The following is a 20,402-nucleotide window of genomic DNA, read 5'->3' on the forward strand; positions in this document are numbered from 1 at the left end:
CATGGGAGACCAGGAGAAGCACCTGGCTCCTGGCTTCGGATCAGCGCAGTGCGCCGGCCGCGGCGGCCATTGGAGGGTGAACCAACAGCAAAGGAAGACCTTTCTCTCTGTCTCTCTCTCTCACTATCCACTCTGCCTGTCAAAAAAAAAAAAAAAAAAAAAAAAGATACCAATTAAGACGCCTACATTCCATATCAGAGTATGTGGGTTTGGTCTCTGACTCTGGCTCCTGACTAGAACTTTCTGCAGTGCAGGCTCTGGGAGGCAGTAGATGATGGCTCAAGCAATTGGGTTACTGCCACCCACATGGGGAGACCTGGATTGAGTTGCTGATTTCCATCTTGATGCCCTGTCCAGCCTTAACCATTGCAGGCATTTGAGGAGTGGCCAGCAAGTAGAAGTTCTCTATCTGTCTCTCTGCTTCCCACATAAAGCTTGTTTTTAAATTAACTGGCTTTGAACACTTGCCCCTATCATGTACTAACTGTGAGATGGTAACCAAATTACTCAACTTATCCAGGCTTCTGTTTTCTTACCTGTGTAACTGCAAGAGTAAAACCTACCTTTGAAGTGTGAGTAGTAGAATTAAACAAAATAATGTATGATGGCTACTAGACTAATCCTCCACCTGTGGTGCCAGTACCCCGGGTTCTAGTCCCAGTTGGGGCGCCAATTCTGTCCCGGCTGCTCCTCTTCCAGTCCAGCTCTCTGCTGTGGCCCGGGAAGGCAGTGGAGGATGGCCCAAGTCCTTGGGCCCTGCACCCACATGGGAGACCAGGAGGAAGCACCTGGCTCCTGGCTTCGGATCTGCACAGCGCGCCAGCCGGAGCAGTCATTTTGGGGGTGAACCAACAGAAGGAAGATCTTTCTCTCTGTCTCTCTCTCACTGTCTAACTCTGCCTGTCAAAAAAAAAAAAATAATAATGTATGTAAAACATTTAGCACAGTGCCTGGCAAACATAAGCATTTAACACATAGGAGCTAGTAATTGTAGGACACTGTGCAGTAGTAAAAATACTAAATTATTTTTTAGAGATGAGCAGTATTTATGGTCATTCCCAGATAAACACATGAACTCAGATAATTTTTTACATTTGACAAGTAGGTCACTTTCGCATACATCATCCTATTGTATCCTATGTTCCAGTGAAGAGTTGTTTCCTCACGTAGATTATAACATGGAGACATGTACATTTGTTCATGTGCTTATCACCTCTAATGTCTATCAAAGACATCAATGTGTCCATCACACAAAACTAATACATTGCCCACAGATAATAACTTCCCAGTTATAAGTCATGTTAAGAGATGTCACCTAGTCCACTGAAAGCCATTTTGCATATCAGACTGTGCTGTTATTAATTATCCAGCAAAGAGATTAATCACATATAATTTTCCCTTTTTAGAAAACTATGTTTGTGGGGCCAGCACCATGGCTCACTTGGTTAATCCTCTGCCTGCAGCTCTGGCATCCCAGATGGGCGCCGGGTTCTAGTCCCAGTTGCTCCTCTTCCTGTCCAGCTCTCTGCTTTAGCCCAGGAAGGCAGTGGAGGATGGCCCAAGTGCTTGGGCCCTGCACCCGCATGGGAGACCAGGAAGAAGCACCTGGCTCCTGACTTTGGATTAGCGCAGCTCCGGCTGTAGCAGCCATTTGGAGGGTGAACCAACGGAAGGAAGATCTTTCTCTCTGTCTCTCTCTTTATCTATAACTCTACCTGTCAAAAAAAAAAAAAAAGGAAATAAATAAAAAAAACTATGTTTGTAATAAGAGACCTAAATAAAATGAGATAAGCCACATAGAAAATAGCAATTAATGTGAAAATAGCAATTAATGTCAATACAAGACAAAGTATACTGATTCAGTTTAAATGCTGATTCTACACATCTGATGACTGTGAGATCTTAAGGTACTTTTAAAGGTTCATGTAAGTGGAATTAAAAGACAAGATTATTTCTTTTTTTTCATGTTTAACCAATTATTTTAAATTATATACAGTAATTACATTTTAGGAACCATGATTCCATAATGTATCTGCATCATTTTTAATATATTTTAAGTAAGTATATTTTGAAGATTGAAATAATTGCATATTCAAAATTAGTCCTTTTAAAGACCTATATTTGAGGGGCTGGCACTGTGCTGCAGTGGGTTAAAGCGTCGGTCTGCAGTGCCAGCATCCCATATGGGTGCCGGTTTGAAGGACAAGCTTATTTCAGTGCAAAAAGATTTAGAAATTCATGCATATTTCTGCATGATACATATTTCATAAACTTCAAAAGTTCTTCAAATTTATTTAACTGTTTTATTTATTGTGAAAGGGAGAGAGAAAGAGAGTAAGAGAGAGAGGACTCTCATCTGCTAGTTCATTCCCCAGATGCCCACAACAGCCAGGGCTGAGCCAAGTCAAAATCAGAAGCCAGGAATCAACCCCATTTTCCCACATGGGTGGCAAGGACCTATCTACTTGAGCCATTACCTACTTCCTCCCAGGGTGTGCATTAGCAGGAAACTGGAATCAGGAGCAGAACTTGGACTTGAACCCAGATAATCCAGAATGGGATGCAGGCATCCCAAGCCATGTCTTAACCTCTGTTCCAAATGCCCATCTCTCCATGGAGACACCTTGTATATTGTGAGAAGCAACAGAATGTGATAGCTGAGAGTATGGGCATTGGAGTTAGACTGCCTAGATTGGAATTCCTACTTCATCAACAATCAGCTGGATAACTTCATATGAGTAGTTTAACCAGTCAGTTCTTCAATGTGTTAGTCCATACCACAAGGATAATATGAGAGCTAATATTCAAGTTTGTTATGAGAACAATATTGCATGAGATAATAGTCTTAAGATACTTAGAGCAGTTCCTGATACATAGTAAGCACTCAGTAAATGGTTACTCTTCTTGTGATGACAGAGCAAGCTTGCGGGGGTGGGGGTTGGTGCCGATGGTTCTTGTGGTTGCCTTTTGAGGTTGTCCTGAACCTTCCCTATCTTTACTTTGTTATAGTCAGATGAATCCTTGTCTGTTCTCAAGGAAGTCTCAAAAGATCCTGTCAGAGTGCTCAGCTGGCTCCGCCGAGACCTGGAAAAAAGTACAGCGGGGTTCCAAGATGTTCGGTTCAAGCCTGGAGAATCACCATTTGGCGAAGAAACGACCAACATAGGAGACCCACACAGAGGTTTCTCTGTGGATGCTTACAACACCACCAACAAAGGCAGCCCAGGGAGATTTCATTTTGAGATAACTCACAAAGAGAGTCCTGCCCAGGGCCCCGGTGCCGTACCTGGCAATGGAAGATCAGTGGATGAAGTTTCCTTCTATGCCAACCGCCTCACAAATCTAGTTATAGCTATGGCCCGCAAAGAGATCAATGAGAAGATTGATGGTTCAGAAAAGAAATGCATTCATCAGTCATTGTACATGGGGGATGAACCTGCACCCACCAAAAGCCTGAGTAAGGTAGCATCCGAGCTGGTGAATGAGACCGTCTCTGCATGTTCCAAGAATAATGACTCAGACAAGGCTCCCGGTTCTGGAGACCGAGCCTCTGGATCATCCAATATCCCAAATTTGAAAAAGAAGTCTACTTTGAAGATCAAGGAGAGCACCGTGGAAAGCAAGGGTGCAGAGGACAAACCTGTTTCTCGGAAGTCTTTCTTCTATAAGGAAGTATTTGAGTCTCGTAATGCAGGTGATGCCCGAGAGGGTGGAAGGTTACCTGGAGAGAGGAAGCTGTTTAGGGGTCAGGAAAGGCCTGATGACTTTACAACTTCCATTAGTCAAGGGATCATGACCTATGCTAATAGCGTGGTATCTGACATGATGGTCTCCATCATGAAGACACTGAGGATCCAGGTGAAAGATACAACCATTGCCACCATCCTGCTGAAGAAGGTACTGATCAAGCATGCCAAAGAAGTGGTCTCTGATCTCATTGACTCCTTCATGAAGAACCTCCACAATGTCACAGGGACCCTGATGACTGATACAGACTTTGTCTCAGCTGTGAAAAGAAGCTTCTTCTCTCATGGAAGCCAAAAGGCCACGGACATCATGGATGCCATGCTGGGTAAGCTATACACTGTGATGTTTACCAAGAAATTTCCTGAGAACCTCAGGAAAACTAAGGACAAGCAAGAGAGTTATTCCCTCATGTCCATGAAAGGAATGGGTGACCCTAGAAACCGAAATGTAAACTTTGCAATGAGATCTGAAGCTAAGTTGAGAGAAAAAATGTATTCTGCCCCCAAGCCTGAGAAGGAGAAGACTTGTGCGGAGACTCTGGGTGAGCACATTATCAAAGAGGGACTGACCATGTGGCATAAAAGTCAACAGAAAGAATGCAAGTCTCCAGGTTTTGAACGTAAGTCTCCAAGTTTAGAACGTAAGTCTCCAGGTTTTGAACGTAAGTCTCCAGGTTTTGAGCATGTAACATTTTCAGCTCCCAACAAACAGTATAAACCTGCACCAGACATTCCTTTTGGGTTTCCCCAGGATACTTGCACCCTCAGCCCCCTGCTGCATCAACCAGAGCAACCTGAGAATTTTATGTACGAGTCAGACTCCTGGGCCAAAGACCTGATTGTATCTGCTCTACTTCTAATTCAATACCACCTCGCCCAGGGCGGAAGGATGGATGCACAGAGCTTCCTGGAAGCTGCGGGCAGCACCAACCTTCCCACCAAGAAGTGCCCTGTAGTTCCTGACGAGTCCAGCCTTAAGATTCCTCATGTGGTTGGTGACCAAGAGCAAGCCGAAAAGAAGGACCTCATGAGTGTCTTCTTCAATTTTATCCGGAACTTACTTGGGGAGACCATTTTCAAGAGTGACAATAGCCCTGAACCCAAGATGCCAGAACAGCCAGCTAAGGAAGAAAGTAGTCGCCACTGTGAGAGACCTGTAACACCTTCTCCCATCAAACTAAATGAAGGCGATGAGACTGGGGGCGCCTTTTCTGGGCTGACCAAGATGGTTGCCAACCAGCTGGATGGCCACATGAATGGGCAGATGGTAGAACACCTGATGGACTCCGTGATGAAGCTGTGCCTCATAATTGCCAAGTCTTGCGACTCTCCCTTGGCAGAACTAGCTGAAGACAAGTCTGGGGATGCCGGCAGGCCAAATTCTGCCTTCCCTGATAATCTCTATGAGTGTTTGCCAGTCAAAGGCACAGGGACAGCAGAAGCTCTCCTGCAGAATGCCTATCAAGCAATCCATAATGAATTGAGAGGTATCTCAGGGCAGCCCCTTGAAGGGTGTGCACCCAAGGTGATAGTCAGCAATCACAACCTCACTGACACAGTTCAGAACAAGCAACTCCAAGCCGTCCTTCAGTGGGTAGCTGCCTCTGAGCTCAATGTCCCTATTTTGTACTTTGCTGGTGATGACGAAGGGATCCAGGAGAAGGTAAGGATGAACATTCAGAGGAGTGTGAAAGTCTTTACTAAGGGCTAACTTGGGATTCCTTTCTGAACAGGCAGAGAGCCCCCAGAAGGGATAGAATAGGAACAGCAGGAATTTAAGATGATGTCTCTCAGCAGAGATAATGGATAACATAAACTTAGATTTCACCCATTAAGAAGCATGAGGATGAGCAAAGGGAGAGATGAAATGATGGTTTTCTCTGTTTTCTGAATTTATTGGTGTAAGGGCACAGATCAAGAACCTCCAACAAAAGCACTGAAGGAATCAGCTTAACTCTGGGTTTTAGGCTGACTTGGATATGACAGCATTACCTACAGAGTGAAGTGGAACTGTTGGGAAGCACTCCTGTGATGCACTGGCTACAGTGACAAAGTTTCTGAATTTATGCTCTCTGAAATGACATGACCCTCTTAGTTTGTTGTCTAGATGGTGTTGGCATTTCAAAGGATTCAATAAGCAATTCCCCACATCCCCTCACCCTAAGTCCCAAATCAGTTGAGAATTAAGATGCAAGAATCAGGGAAATGGGAAACCAACTTGTCACTGTTACTACTGTTAGAAGTAATTGTACCCTCTAAGTCCTTGCTTCTTCACCAAAGGCCTCTGAGGAGCTGTGGAACTTCTCACCCAAGTCCAAGTTTGAGTCTAGAAAGCATGCACACTTCCCCAAGTTGCTGCTTCATACTGGGGTGAGGGAATCTCTCAATGTCTGCTCTTGAACAGTGGCTGTTATCAGTTAGTTAAGGGGTTGCTGAAGAGGCTGAGGTTATTTAGAAAAATTCATCCTCATAGAAACTAGAAGATGTGAGATTCTTTGTTTAATAAGTGGTATTGGTAACTCTCATAATTGGGTTTATCTGATAAGTAGAAGACACTGGATGATATACATCCAGGTTAAGCTATACCAAGTCTAAATTAAAAAAAAATGCATGATGTTGACTTTAGTCTTAGCAAGACTATACTTGCTATTCAAAGGGTAATCTATGGACCAGCAGCCTTGGCATCACCAGGGAGCTTGTAAAAAGTGTAGAATCCCTCCAGACCTATTATATTAGTCTTCATTCTAGCTAATTATCCAGGTGATTTGTGTGTACATTCCCATCTGGGCTGGAGGACAGAACATGAAGTCCTAATACCAGATGTATCCCTAGGGCCCTTGCCAAGCTCTGTCTCCTTACGGGGTCTCCAGTCTGCACAACATCTATTTTGGCACAACACAGCCTTCATGTGTGCAATGTGTGAAAAACACTTTTGTTCTGTAGCCATCTTTTAAGTCAGATTCATCATCTGCAACATACATAATATGTTTGAGATTATTTTGAATTGGAATGTCTGTAATGTATTTATCTAAAGTGGGGAAAGTAGACTTGCAATCCCCCGCCCTTTCTGCACACATGCACACACACGCACACACATGCACTACCACATCTTTTTCCAGTCTGGTAAATACAGTTATTGATGCTATTAAAGGAAAAGAATGGGGAAACAGAGGGGGCAGCATATTCAAACTTCAACCAATGAATAGGTGTGTACCTAATATCAGCATATTTTTAGGACAATTGGATGATGTATATACCTAAGAAACTATCCAAAAATGATTTTTTGGTAGAGGAGAGAGTTTTAATGGGCACAAATGATCTCATATTGATGCAGGTGACTGAACCCAGTGACACTTGGGGTTCATGTGAGCGGTGTAATCACTGTAAATACATTTGTACTTATTTTTAAATAAGTAGTATGTGTGTGTAGTTCAAAATCCAAAAGTACAAAAGGATGCAAAGTGAAAATGAAGGATTTTTTCCTCATTCATATCCTCCATTCCATTTTCCTCTGGTGAGAAAGAAACCATTCTGTTCAATTTCTTGTTTATTCTTCCAGAGAATCTATGCATACACGAGCAGTACTCATATAAAAAATGTTCAAATAATTACACATACATACATATACACTTCTGCAAATATACAGCTGCCACGTTCTTTCTAATGGCTCCATACTACTTTCATTATAAAAGTTTGTTACTTGTTTAATCAATTCCCTGTGTATGGACATTTCAGGTACAGTAGTTTGTGTTACAAGCAGTGTTGTACTGAATATTCTTGAATACACATAATTTTGCACAGGTGCAAATGTGTGTGCTAAAAAGTTAAGAAAGGAACTTCAAGATCACCATGAATGTGCACACATTTTATGTGTATTCCGAGGTTGCCTTTCAAGGAGCTTGTACCAATTTGCCCACCTGTTAAAACAACAGGAGAGTGATTGTTTCCCCACATTTTAACCAAAAGTGGCTACTAAATTTTTGATGTTTGCCCCATGTTGCCTTTACTTCACATTTGTCTCGTAAGTATGGAGTGAGAATGTCTTTGCATAGTTAAAGAACTATTTGAATTTCCCTTTTATTGTGAATGAATTGTTTGTACATAACCTCTGCCAATGGTTGTATTAAGATGTATAACTGTTTTGTATGAATTTAATATATTACAAGGAATCAGCCTTTTTGATATTACGTGTAAGTTTTTCCTTTGGTCTTTCAGTTGGTAATTTTTTTATCTTAGTTTGGTTTTGTCATATACAATTTAGTCAAATTTAAGGCATTTTTCCTTTTTATTTTTGATAGGTTTCATGTCATATTTTGGAAAACATCCTCAATTATATAAAATTAACAAAGCTTTCCCATGTTTTATTTTCTTCTAGTACTTTTATAATGCTTTAAAATATTTAAGGCTTCAGTCCATTTTGAATTCATTTTTATATAAGATATGAAGTATGGATGCAATTTCTTATTTTCTTCCAAATGGCTATCCATCCTTGGTTCTTTTTCTGAGCTATAATATTTCATTGCATTGCCCATCTCAGGTCAGCGGTATGCTGTTTTAATCACTATAATTCTTTAATATTCAAAATTATCTAATAGTATTAGAGACTCCTCATTTCTATATCTCAGAATTTTCCAGGCTCTTACCTGTTTACATCACCTAGCTTTTACCTCTCATTAACAAGTGACCATTAACCTACTTCTACCATTGTAGACTTGCTTTTCCATGATGAGGCTGTGAAATAAGTGGTCTTACATCTAGCTCCATGCATATACCACAATGTTTTTGAAGTTCATACTTTTTGTGGTATCTATCAATACTTCAGTTCCTTTTCGCTGCTGAGTAGTATTTCATTATCCTGATACACACCTTTTGTTTGTTCATTCATCATTCAATAGACATTTTGATGGTTTCCATTGTTTTTTAGTAATTATGAGTAGTGCTACTATGGATACTAACATATAAATATTTGTTTTCATTTCTCTTGGGTGGAAAACAAGGAGTGAAAAGTATAAGTTCTTCAATTACAAAACTGGTTTTCCAAAGTTAGACTATACCATTTTGTATTCTCACCAGCAAATATGTGAATTTCTGTTTCTCTACATCCTTGTCAACATTATTTTTGGGTTCCTTATAGCCAATAGAGTGGTTTCTCATTGTGGATTTGATTTGGCATACGTACAGTAACAGGACTGAGAATACTGAACATATTTTATGTACCCTTTGCAATCCAGATATTCTTTGTTGAATTGTCTGTGCAACTCTTTTGTCCATATTTAGATTTGGTTGTTTTCTTCTTTAGAATTATGAGAGTCTTTTTTTATATTCTGGATGCAAGTCCTTTAGACATATGATTTATAAACGTTTTCTCTCAGTGTACAGAGCTAGTTTTCTCTATATTAAAGATTTATTTATTTATTTGAAAGGCAGAGTTACGGAGAGAGAGATCTTCCATCTGTTGGTTCACGCCCCAAATGGCTGCAATGGCTAGAGCTAGGCCAGGCTGAAGCCAGGATCCAGGAGCTTCTTCCCAGTCTCCTACATGGGTGCAGGGACCCAAGTACTAAGACCATCCTCTGCTGCTTTCCCAGACACATTAGCAGGGAGCTGAATTGGAAGTGGAGCATCTGAGACATGAACTGATGCCCAATGGGATATGAGTGCTGCAGGCAGAGGCTTAACCTGCTGCACCACAACGCAGGCCCCAAGTCTTTTTTTTTTTCTTAAAGGAGTCTTCTGAAGGACAAAAATTTCTAATGGTAAAATCTAAGTTAACATCTTTTGCTTTTATCACTGTGTTTTTGGTGTCATATGTAGTAAGTCTTTGCCTACCTAGTGGTTCTCATTGGGGACAACTTTGCCCCCTGAAAGGACATTTGGCAATGAGTGGAGGTATATTTGGCTGTTATATAGGGAAAGGTTTGCTACTGAAGTCTGATGGGTAGAGGCCAATGATTTTGCTAAACATCCTACAGCCCCACCAAAGAGAATTATCTGGTCCATAAAGTCAATAGCAAGAAACTCTGACCTATCCCAAGGTCATGAAGATTTTCTTTTCTTCTAGATATTTGATTGTTTTAGCTCTTATTATATTATTTGAGTTACATTTTTGTGGATTATGTGAAGTAAGAGTTCAGATTTATTTTGCATATAATATGTAGGTGTCTTAGCACCACATGTTGAAAAGAAAAATAGGTATCTGACCCCTCTGAATTATCCATCTCTTTTATAAAAATTGACCATAAGTGTTACATTCAAGCTTTCTTTTGATTGGTATTTTTATAGTGCATCTTTTTCTATAACTTTATTTTTAACTTATATCATTATTTTTAATGTATTTTTAGTTGACACAGTCATTGTAAATACGTGTAGGGTACAGTGTGACATCTCAGTACACATATACAGTGTGTAATGATCACATCAAGGTAACTGGGATTTCCATTACCTCTGACATTTATCATTTCTTTCTGTTGGGAAACCTTACATTCACATTACTGGCTATTTCAATATATACAATTAATTAATTAATTGTGGGTTTTTTTGACAGGCGGAGTTAGACAGTGAGAGAGAGAGACAGAGACAGAGAGAAAGGTCTTCCTTCCGTTGGTTCACCCCTCAAATGGCTGCTACAGCCAGTGCACCGTGCCAATCTGAAGCCAGGAGCCAGGTGCTTCCTCCTGGTCTCCCATGTGGGTGCAGGGCCCAAGCACTTGGGCCATCTTCCACTGCCTTCCTGGGCCACAGCAGAAAGCTGGACTGGAAGAGGAGCAACCGGGACAGAACCCGGTGCCCAGACGGGGACTAGAACCCGGTGTGCCAGTGCCGCAGATGGAGGATTAGCCTAGTGAGCCGCGGCACTGGCCCAATTAATTGTTTTTAACCATAGTTATCTTAATGTATTATATTTGTGAGTTTTTAAAAAATATTTTATTTATTTATTTGAGAGGCAAAGTTACAGACAGCGAGAGGGAGACATAGAGAGAAAGGTCTTCTACCCACTAGTTCACTCCCCAAATGGTGACAACAGCTGTGGAATCCAAAGCCAGGAGCCAGGAGCTTCTTCTGGGTCTCCCATGTAGGTACAGAGGCCCAAGGACTTGGGCCATCTTCTACCACTTTCCCAGGCCATAAGCGGAGAGCTGGATTGGAAGAACAGCAGCAGGGACAGGAACCAGTGCCCATATGGGATGCTGGTGCCACAGGCAGAGGCTTAGCCTACTCTACCACAGTGCCGGCCCCTGTGTATTATATTTGAAGTGAGTTTTCTTGTAGGCAGCATACATGGGTCATTGTGGGGAGCAATCCGGACTAGACTAAGTTACTCGAATTAGGACTTATTCTATGCATCTGCTCTCCTCTGTGGGGAGCAGCTCGGACTAGACTAAGTTACTGGAATTAAGACTTATTCTATGCATCTGCTCTCCCACAATATGGCGCTGGGAGAGAAGTAAACAGCTTCCGCACAGCTGCCTCCAGTTCAACCAATTAACTGTAGGACTTGCTCCTGATTGGAGAGCAGCGTACTCGGCGTGTGGGCAGCCGAGTTGGGATTGGCGGAGGAGGACTATAAAGGAGGAGAGAAACGGCATGCACCAGGAACATCTATGGGGAACATCTAGCTGAAGGAACACCCGTGCAGCCCCCAAGAGAACCGGCCGGTGGTGTGCCGCTCCCCTGCGGAAGTGGGGAATGCGGCCAGGGGGAACTGCCCTTCCACGGAGGTGGAAGGGATAGTAGCCAACCCGGGAAGAACCAGCAGCAAACCCGGGGAGGGCCGAGCAGACGAAAGAACAGCGCAGGGTTTAGTGTCGTTCCCCCATGAAGACGGGGAGCGACATAATGGTGCCGTGACTCGGATAGGAAACCTAGGACGGATTAGGAAACCTAGAACGGATAGCAAACTTAGGAGGGAAGAAACGGGAAGAACTAGGGAAAATATCGGAGAGAGAAACTAGCAAACAGCCTAGGGAAATTACCGGAGAGAGAGACTAGCAAACAGCCTAGGGAAAAGCCGGACGAAAAAGGTGCCGGAAGAAGCTGTTGAAAGCCTAGGCATAGACTCGGATACGGACTACGGGGGGAAGCTGGGAGAAATCTCTAAGGTCGAAAGCGAAAGTGAAAGCTAGAACAAACAGACTCGGATGCGGACTGTGGGGAGAGGCCAGGAGAAATGAGGGAGGAATATTGTTGGAAGAAAACTTAGGGAAACATACCGGGTAGAGAAAAATGTTAGGGAAATTGAAGCCGCGGGGGGCAGGCCGAGGCGGATACGAAAGCCACTTTGGGATTCTCAAGTTAGCCCGGGAATAGGGGGCGAAAAGTTGAAACCAGAAGCTGAGACGTAAGCCAGATTGGGATCCGTCTGATTAGCCCGGGGAGCAAAGGACGGGAAGCCAAATCGTGGGGCGGAGACGTACGCTGGGTTGAATTCGCCAGGCTAGCCCGGGGAACTTGGATTGAATGCTAGTGGTGGAGACGCAAGCTACGCTGTGTTACTCGCGGAAGCCGCTGCGTGCAGAGAGAGCACGGGGCGTGAGTAGATAGGGAACGGGGCTGGCGTAGGCCGTGGTTCAGACGCGAAAGGGTTAAGCGTGGAGACCGCGGACCGCGCAAAGCCGGGAAGCCGCGCAGATGAGGCGCAGGCTGAAGCGGCTCAGAGCCAGCGAGGCGCGGAGAAGCAGCCTCGGGGCGGAGCCCGCTGGCGGGGCGAGGCGCCGGGAAGCTGCGCGGAGCCGTGAAGCTGCCGGCAGGGCGAGGCGCCGGGAAGCCGCGGGGATAAGAGAAAACAGAAGTTTAGAAATGGAGTGAGAGCGGGAAGCTGCGGGGATAAGAGAAACAGAAGTTTGGAAGTGGAGTGAGAGAAATGGGAATGTTGGCAGATAGAAGTAAAATGGGAGAGATAGGAATGCCCGGAGATAGAGAAATAGAGAGAAATAAGGCCTCCCCTCAACATGCCAATTAGAAGGCTTGGATTCGGTCTGCCCGATTAGTGAGGCGATGAGCACCTGGGCGGCTAGCCGCAGGTCACCGAAGACAGGCACGAATTAACATCAGTAAAGCTTCCCCACAATGCAACAATTAGGAGGCTTGGATTCGGTCTGCCTGATTTAAGGCGGTAAGCGCCAGCAAAGCTCGACCAGAGTATGAGCTGCAGGTCACCGAAGATAGGCACGAACCAACACTAATAAGTCTCCCCCACAATAAGGCAATGAGAAGGCTTGGATTCGGTTTGCCTGATAGGTTTTGTAAACACCTGCAGGCAGTTCTAGCAGAGCAGAGTATGCGCTGCAGGGCACCGAACACAGGCACGCATCAGCGCCTAAAAACCTCCTCACAACACGGCGAAGAGAGGACCCGGATTCGGTTTTCCTGATTGATAGGACTTGTAAGAGCCTGTGGCAACTCTAGCAAGTAGAGCAGAGTGTGTGCCGCGGGACACCGAAGACAGGCGCGTATCAACGCTAAAAAATAAAAAGAAAGGGGGATCTGTGGGGAGCAATCCGGACTAGACTAAGTTACTCGAATTAGGACTTATTCTATGCATCTGCTCTCCTCTGTGGGGAGCAGCTCGGACTAGACTAAGTTACTGGAATTAAGACTTATTCTATGCATCTGCTCTCCCACAATATGGCGCTGGGAGAGAAGTAAACAGCTTCCGCACAGCTGCCTCCAGTTCAACCAATTAACTGTAGGACTTGCTCCTGATTGGAGAGCAGCGTACTCGGCGTGTGGGCAGCCGAGTTGGGATTGGCGGAGGAGGACTATAAAGGAGGAGAGAAACGGCATGCACCAGGAACATCTATGGGGAACATCTAGCTGAAGGAACACCCGTGCAGCCCCCAAGAGAACCGGCCGGTGGTGTGCCGCTCCCCTGCGGAAGTGGGGAATGCGGCCAGGGGGAACTGCCCTTCCACGGAGGTGGAAGGGATAGTAGCCAACCCGGGAAGAACCAGCAGCAAACCCGGGGAGGGCCGAGCAGACGAAAGAACAGCGCAGGGTCCTGTGTCGTTCCTCCACGAAGAGGGGGAGCGACAGGTCATTTTTTTAAAACTCCATTCTGACAATTGTCTGCTGCCTGCTTTATAGGTATGTTTGGGTTTAAGTCTACTCAGCACTATTTTATTACTTGCTTCTGTTTGCTTTGCCTTCCTGTTTTCCCTTTGCTCTCTGCTTTTGGGTTATTTGAACTTTTCTTAGTATTGCATAGCAATGTATATTTTACTGTACCTCTGTGTAGGTTTTGTGTGGTATGGTTTATCTGATTACAATATAGCTACTTTTCAGAGTCCGCGCAATTCACTGAATCGATCACCACATACTCTGCAATGTAATACATTGCTACCATTTTTGTTCCTTTATCCTTCCTCCTTTATATTCTAGTTGTCTTATGCATTTAACCTGCATACATTGAAAAAATATTCAACCAATGTCATTTTTGCTATCAATCACAAAACATTTTTGAAAACGGAAAAGGAAAGTCTACTATTTATAGTAAGAGTGTTACCTGTTTATTCCTGTCACATCATCATCTCTCCTTCCAAAGAATTTAATTTAGTCATGCTTCTGGAGCACAGTTAGTGCAGTGAAAAAAAGTGGTGAAAATGGACATCCTTATCTGGTTCCATATCTGAGGGGCAATGATTTCACCTTTTGTCCATTTGGTTTGATACTGGCTGATGATTTCTCATGGATAGCCTTTAAAATTTTGAGGTATGTTCCTTCTATACATATATGTGTATATACTATATATTAGTATTAAAACTTTAACACATATATAGAATACTATATACTACATTACACATATATAGTATACAACTATATAGTATACTATATATACTATACTATATATTATATACTATATATACTGTATTATATATTATATATACTATATACTATATATACAACTATATAGTATACTACATATAGTATACTATATATACTGTACTATATATTATATATACTATATATACAGTATATAGTATATATATTATTAAATCTTTTATTTGAGCCATTTCTTTTTAATGTAAGCACTTAATGCCATACTATATATAGTATATAGTATAGTATATATAGTATATATATACTATATAATATATAGTGTATATATAGTATATAGTATACTGTTCTATATATGTGTAATATACATGTATACTATACTATATATGTGTAGTGTTTTATCATTAAGGAGTGTTGAATCTTATCAAATGGCTTCTCCACATCTATTGGGATGACCGTATGGTTTTTGTTCTTCATTCTGTTCATGTGATTTATGGCATTTATTGATTTGTGTATGTTGAACCACCCTTGAATTTCTGGGATAAATCCCACTTGATTGTGATGCATGATCTTTTTTTTAATGTTTTTTGATTCAATCGTTGAGAATCGTTGTGTCTATGTGCATCAAGGCCATAGATCTGTAGCTTTTTATTTTTTATGTGTTGTGTCTTTGTTCAGTTTTGGCATCAGATTGTTTCTGGCCTCATAAAAAAGAGTTTGGGAGGAGCTCCATGCTGTTCAATATGTTGGAGTAGTTTGAAAGGCATTGGAGTTAGTTTCTCTTTAAATGTTTTGTAAAACTCAGGAGTAAAGCCATCAGGTCCTGGACTTTTCCTTGATGGAAGACTTTTGATTGCTGCTTTAGTCTCATTGCTTGTTATGGGTCTGTTTAGATTGCCTGTATCTTCTTCATTTAATCTTGGTAGGTTATTTGTATCCAGAAATTTATCCATTTCTTCAAGTTTATTTCTTTTCAGTTTATTAGCATATAGTTCTTCACAGTAGCTTCTTATGATCCTTTGTATGTCAATGGTGTCAGTTGTAATGTCTCCTTTTACATCTCCAATTTTATTTGAGTTTTCCTCTTTTTCTCTTTGTTAGTCTAGCTGAAGGTTTAGCTTCTCAAAAAAACCAGTTTTTGTTTTGTTGATATTTTAAATTTTTTTAGTTTCAGTTTCATGTATTTCTACCCTGATCCTTATTATTTCTTACCTCCTACTGATTTGTTTTTTTACTAAGTCATTGATATGTATTATTAAATATTTTATTTGAGCCATTTCTTTTTAATGTAAGCACTTAATGCCATACACTCCCCTCTTAATGGTGCTTTTACTGTATCCCACAGGATTTCCTATGTTGTGTCTTCATTCTCATTTGTCTCAAGATAGTTTTTTATTTCCTTTATAATTTCTTCACTGACCCATTGTTCATTCAGTAGCATGTTGTTCAATTTCCATGTATTTATGAGTATTCTGTTGTTCTTGTTGTTGATTTATAGTTTTAGTCCTTTGTTGTCTTAGAAGATACATCATATGATTTCAACTTTTTAAAAATAGACTGAGACCTCATTTGTGGCCCAATGTATGATCTATCCTAGAAAATCTCCCATATGCATTTGCTTTAATCTGAAAATGTCTGTCTCTGACCTTAATTCCCGAGGTGTATTTCTGCTGGGTATAGAATTCTGGCTTGGCAATCCTTTACTGTTAGCATTTTTAAAATGTGCTACTTCCTCCTGGATTGAGTGGTTTCTGATGAGAAACCTGCATCATGAATAGTAGTTCCTTTATAAATATTGTGGTTTTTCTCTGACTGCTTTCAAGATCTTTTTCTTTTTGTGTAGTTTTCAGCAATTCAATTTCATAGATCTTGGAATGAATTTATTGGGTCTTATTTTATTTTAGGTATACTGAGCTTCTTGAATCTATAGGTTAGCATATTTTGACAATTTAAGGAAACTGTCATCCATTATTTTTTCAAATATTTTTCTGCATCACCGCTTTCTGATTTCCTTTGGGATTCTTTTTTTTTTTTTTTTTTAGATTTTATTTATTTATTTGAGAGGTAGAGTTACAGAGAGAGGGAGAGACAGAGAGAAAAGTCTTCCATCTGCTGGTTCACTCCTCAAATGGCTGCAATGGCCAAAGCTGGGCTGATCCAAAGCCAGGAGCCAGGAGCTTCTTCTGGGTCTCCCATGTGGGTGCAGGGGCCCAAGGACTTGGGCCATCTTCCACTGCTTTTCCAGGCCAAAGCAGAGAGCTGGATCAGAAGAGGACTTGAACCAGCGCCCATATGGGATGCCAGTGCCACATGCAGAGGATTCACCTACTTACCACAGCACCAGCCCTCCTTTGGGATTCTACTGATATAAATGCCTGACCCTTTAGTATTGTCTCCAGAGATCCCTGAATCCTGTTTGTTTTTCCAACCTCCAGTCACTTAATGTTTATTCAGCATGGATAATTTCCATCATTTCGCATTCCTCTCTCATCTTTTTTTCTCCTATTTGGTGCATCCACTACATTTATGTCGCTCCCCGTTTTCGTGGAGGAACGACACAGGACCCTGCGTTGTTCTTTCGTCTGCTCGGCCCTCCCCGGGTTTGCTGCTGGTTCTTCCCGGGTTGGCTACCGACCCTTCCACCTCCGTGGAAGGGCGGTTCCCCCTGCCACATTCCCCACTTCCGCGGGGGAGCGGCACACCGCTGGCCGGCTCTCTCGGGGGCTGCACAGGTGTTCCTTCAGATAGATGTTCCTGGTGCATGTTATCTCTCTCCTCCTTTATAGTCCTCTTCCACCAATCCCAACTCTGCTACCCACAGGCCGAGTACGCTGCTCTCCTCCAATCAGGAGCAGGTCCTACAGTTTATTGGTTGAACTGGAGGCAGCTGTGTAGAAGCTATTTCCTCCTCTCCCAGCGCCATATTGTGGGAGAGCAGATGCATAGAATAAGTCTTAATTCCAGTAACTTAGTCTAGTCCGAGTTGCTCCCAGTTGCTCCCCACAATTTATGTCTTAGATTTTGTTGCTTTTGTTTTAGCTCTGAAGTTTCCATCCAGCTGCTATTTATATCTTTTGTTTCTTCGTGGAGACTTTCTGTGCTTCCTGTATTTCTCAGGGATACCCATGTGGACTTCAGTTTCTCACTGGGAATTGTTCCTTCTAAAAAGGCCCCTGGTAAATGGCCCGCTGGCTCTTTGACCCTTTCTCATGAAGTGTGAAGACCAGAAAGCAGCCAGCGCCATGGCTCACTAGGCTAATCCTCCACCTTGCGGCGCCGGCATACCATGTTCTAGTCCCTGTCGGGGTGCCGGATTCTGTCCCAGTTGCCCCTCTTCCAGGCCAGCTCTCTGCTGTGGCCAGGGAGTGCAGTGGAGGATGGCCCAAGTGCTTGGGCCCTGCACCCCATGGGAGACCAGGAGAAGCACCTGGCTCCTGGCTTCGGATCAGCGCGGTGCGCTGGCCTCAGCGTGCTGGCAGCAGCCATTGGAGGGTGAATCAACGGCAAAAAGGAAGACCTTTCTCTCTGTCTCTCTCTCTCACTGTCCACTCTGCCTGTCAAAAAAAAAAAAAAAAAGCACAGAACCAAAATGTGGTCATCTGAGATAGTTTGCTGCCTTTAGACCCCAGGTGGATGGGAATGGGCTGTGTTCATACCAGAATGGTTGCATTGATTAATCCTTATTCTCATGTTGACTTGGAAACAGAACCAAGCCTAAGGTCCCGAGATCTGGATGTGAGTCTTGCTCTGATTGCTAACAGCATAATTCTGACAGTCTCTACACATTGTCACGAGAGGGAAATGATGGCTGAGGTTGTCTTCCTGCTCTAGGTCCTCTGGCCCATGGGGCATGGATGCAGTATCCACATTTGTACATCGGATATTTCCTCTCTTGCCATTGAGTCTTAGGACAATGATGGGGATGTTTTATGATATCAAGTGAGCACAGAACCTTAAAATCATTTGAGAGCAAGAACACGCTTGATAAACAACTCACTAGGAGCAGATAAACAACTCACTAGGAGCAGAGCCTTGTAGGGAAAAAAAAATAGGAAAATTTTAGTCTTAATGAGGAATCTCATTTTCCATGTCACAGACAGGTGGGAGTTAACATCTCCTTTCAGGGTGCTGCCATCAACTTTCTTGTGTCAAACAGCCCAGCCAATTTTGCAGTTACAGAAATCTTCTCAACATCTGGTTGGAGTCCCTTCAGCTGCAGTAGCCCAGTCTTCCTGGCCTCTTTTATTCTCGCCCTGGCAAGTTCCTCCTGGCCTGCCACGGGGCACCCTGCCCCTTGACTCCCATTTCCTTTCCTTTCCACAGCTGCTTCAGCTCTCGGCTGCCGCTGTGGACAAAGGACGCAGCGTGGGCGAGGTCCTGCAGTCGGTGCTACGCTATGAGAAGGAGCGACAGCTGGACGAGGCAGTGGGAAACGTCACACGGCTGCAGCTGCTGGACTGGCTGATGGTGAACCTGTGACCGGCACCACACACTGCTCCCCTTCCTGCAGCGGTGGGCCCGGCCCTCCCCCCCCGCCCCCTCCCCTTCCTCCTCACTTCCATGGTTCCCCTCCTCTCTACATCCTCCCAGAGGCCTCACATTATCTTCATACCACTCACAGCAAAGACGTGTCATCTTATGCTAGTCACTGGATTTTGCAGATTTTCCTGTCCATGCGAGCAAGGACATAAAATTAAAAAATTACAATTAAAGGGCACCAGGTGTTTGATTTCCTTGAGATCCAGTGGGACCATAAGGTAAAGGAATCGCAGGAGTGGGAAAAACTAATCAGATGGCAGAGGTGAAATAGTATTAGACTGAGAGCCACTAGCAGAGGGTGCTTGGTGTGTGCTGTTTATCCTGCCTCTGTGCCACAATTTTTATCCCCTTCATCTTTAAATTTACCCCTCAAAATAAGCCATAGCTTATCAAGACTTCACTTCAGCTATTATAACCATGAAACTCAGATAATAGCTCCTAATACCCAATCAAAATCATTCTGATTTCAAGGCCCTGGCCTCTTGCTTATTCTCTGTTTTTTTTGGACAGGCAGAGTGGACAGTGAGAGAGACAGAGAGAAAGGTCTTCCCTTTGCCGTTGGTTCACCCTCCAATGGCTGCCGCAGATGGCGTGCTGTGGCCGGCGCACTGCGCTGATCTGAAGGCAGGAGCCAGGTGCTTCTCCTGGTCTTCCATGGAGGTGCAGGGACCAAGGACTTGTGCCATCCTCCACTGCACTCCCGGGCCACAGCAGAGAGCTGGCCTGGAAGAGAGGCAACCGGGACAGAATCCGGTGCCCCGACAGGGACTAGAACCTGGTGTGCCGGCGCCGCAAGGCGGAGGATTAGCCTAGTGAGCCACGGCGCCGGCCCGCTTATTCTCTCTTGAGCTGCAGAACAAATGTCATCTCCAACTTTATCCATGATTGAAGACAGCAACCAAAAAAAAAAAAAAAAAAAGTTCTGGCCTAGGTTCTATTGCCAGTTCTATGGTTTTCTGTCAGTAGGGTCTAAACAGGTTACCTGTCGTGACTCTGTCATTACTGTCCCTACTGCCTCTCCTAGAGAGGTTGTGTTCTTGACTTTTCTGTGCAATTGTGTATTCTTGATCCTTTTTTTCCTTCTAGAAACTTCCTCCTCCTATTTCTCGACATCTCTTGGGAGCTCTACTCTGTCAATTTTTTTTTAAGATTTATTTATTTATTTGAAAGTCAGAGTTACACACAGACAGAAGGAAAGTCAGAGAGAAAGAGAGGTCTTCCATCCGCTGGTTCACTTCCCAGATGGCCACTGTGCTGATCCAAAGACAGGAGCCTAGAGCTTTTTCTGCGTCTCCCACACATTTGTAGGGGCCCAAGGACCTGGGCCATCTCCCACTGCTTTCC

The 20,402-nt window shown here is 43.4% G+C and overlaps 1 protein-coding gene across 2 annotated transcripts in view; it reads left to right on the top strand.

Moving 5' to 3' along the window:
- AKAP3 (A-kinase anchoring protein 3) overlaps positions 1-19,231 on the top strand; it is a 38,482-nt gene extending 19,251 nt beyond the window's left edge. For both annotated transcript variants that reach the window (XM_051850200.3, XM_008259709.5), the window contains exons 4-5: positions 3,010-5,409; positions 18,843-19,231. In XM_051850200.3, coding sequence (XP_051706160.1) covers positions 3,010-5,409; positions 18,843-18,998 — 2,556 coding nt within the window. In that variant the 3' untranslated portion in view covers positions 18,999-19,231. The remainder of the gene's footprint in view (positions 1-3,009; positions 5,410-18,842) is intronic.
- Positions 19,232-20,402: the final 1,171 nt, after the last annotated feature.

Source organism: Oryctolagus cuniculus, chromosome 9, assembly GCF_051225735.1.
Source record: "Oryctolagus cuniculus isolate XC-2025 breed Fujian yellow rabbit chromosome 9, ASM5122573v1, whole genome shotgun sequence".
NCBI lineage: Eukaryota > Metazoa > Chordata > Mammalia > Lagomorpha > Leporidae > Oryctolagus > Oryctolagus cuniculus.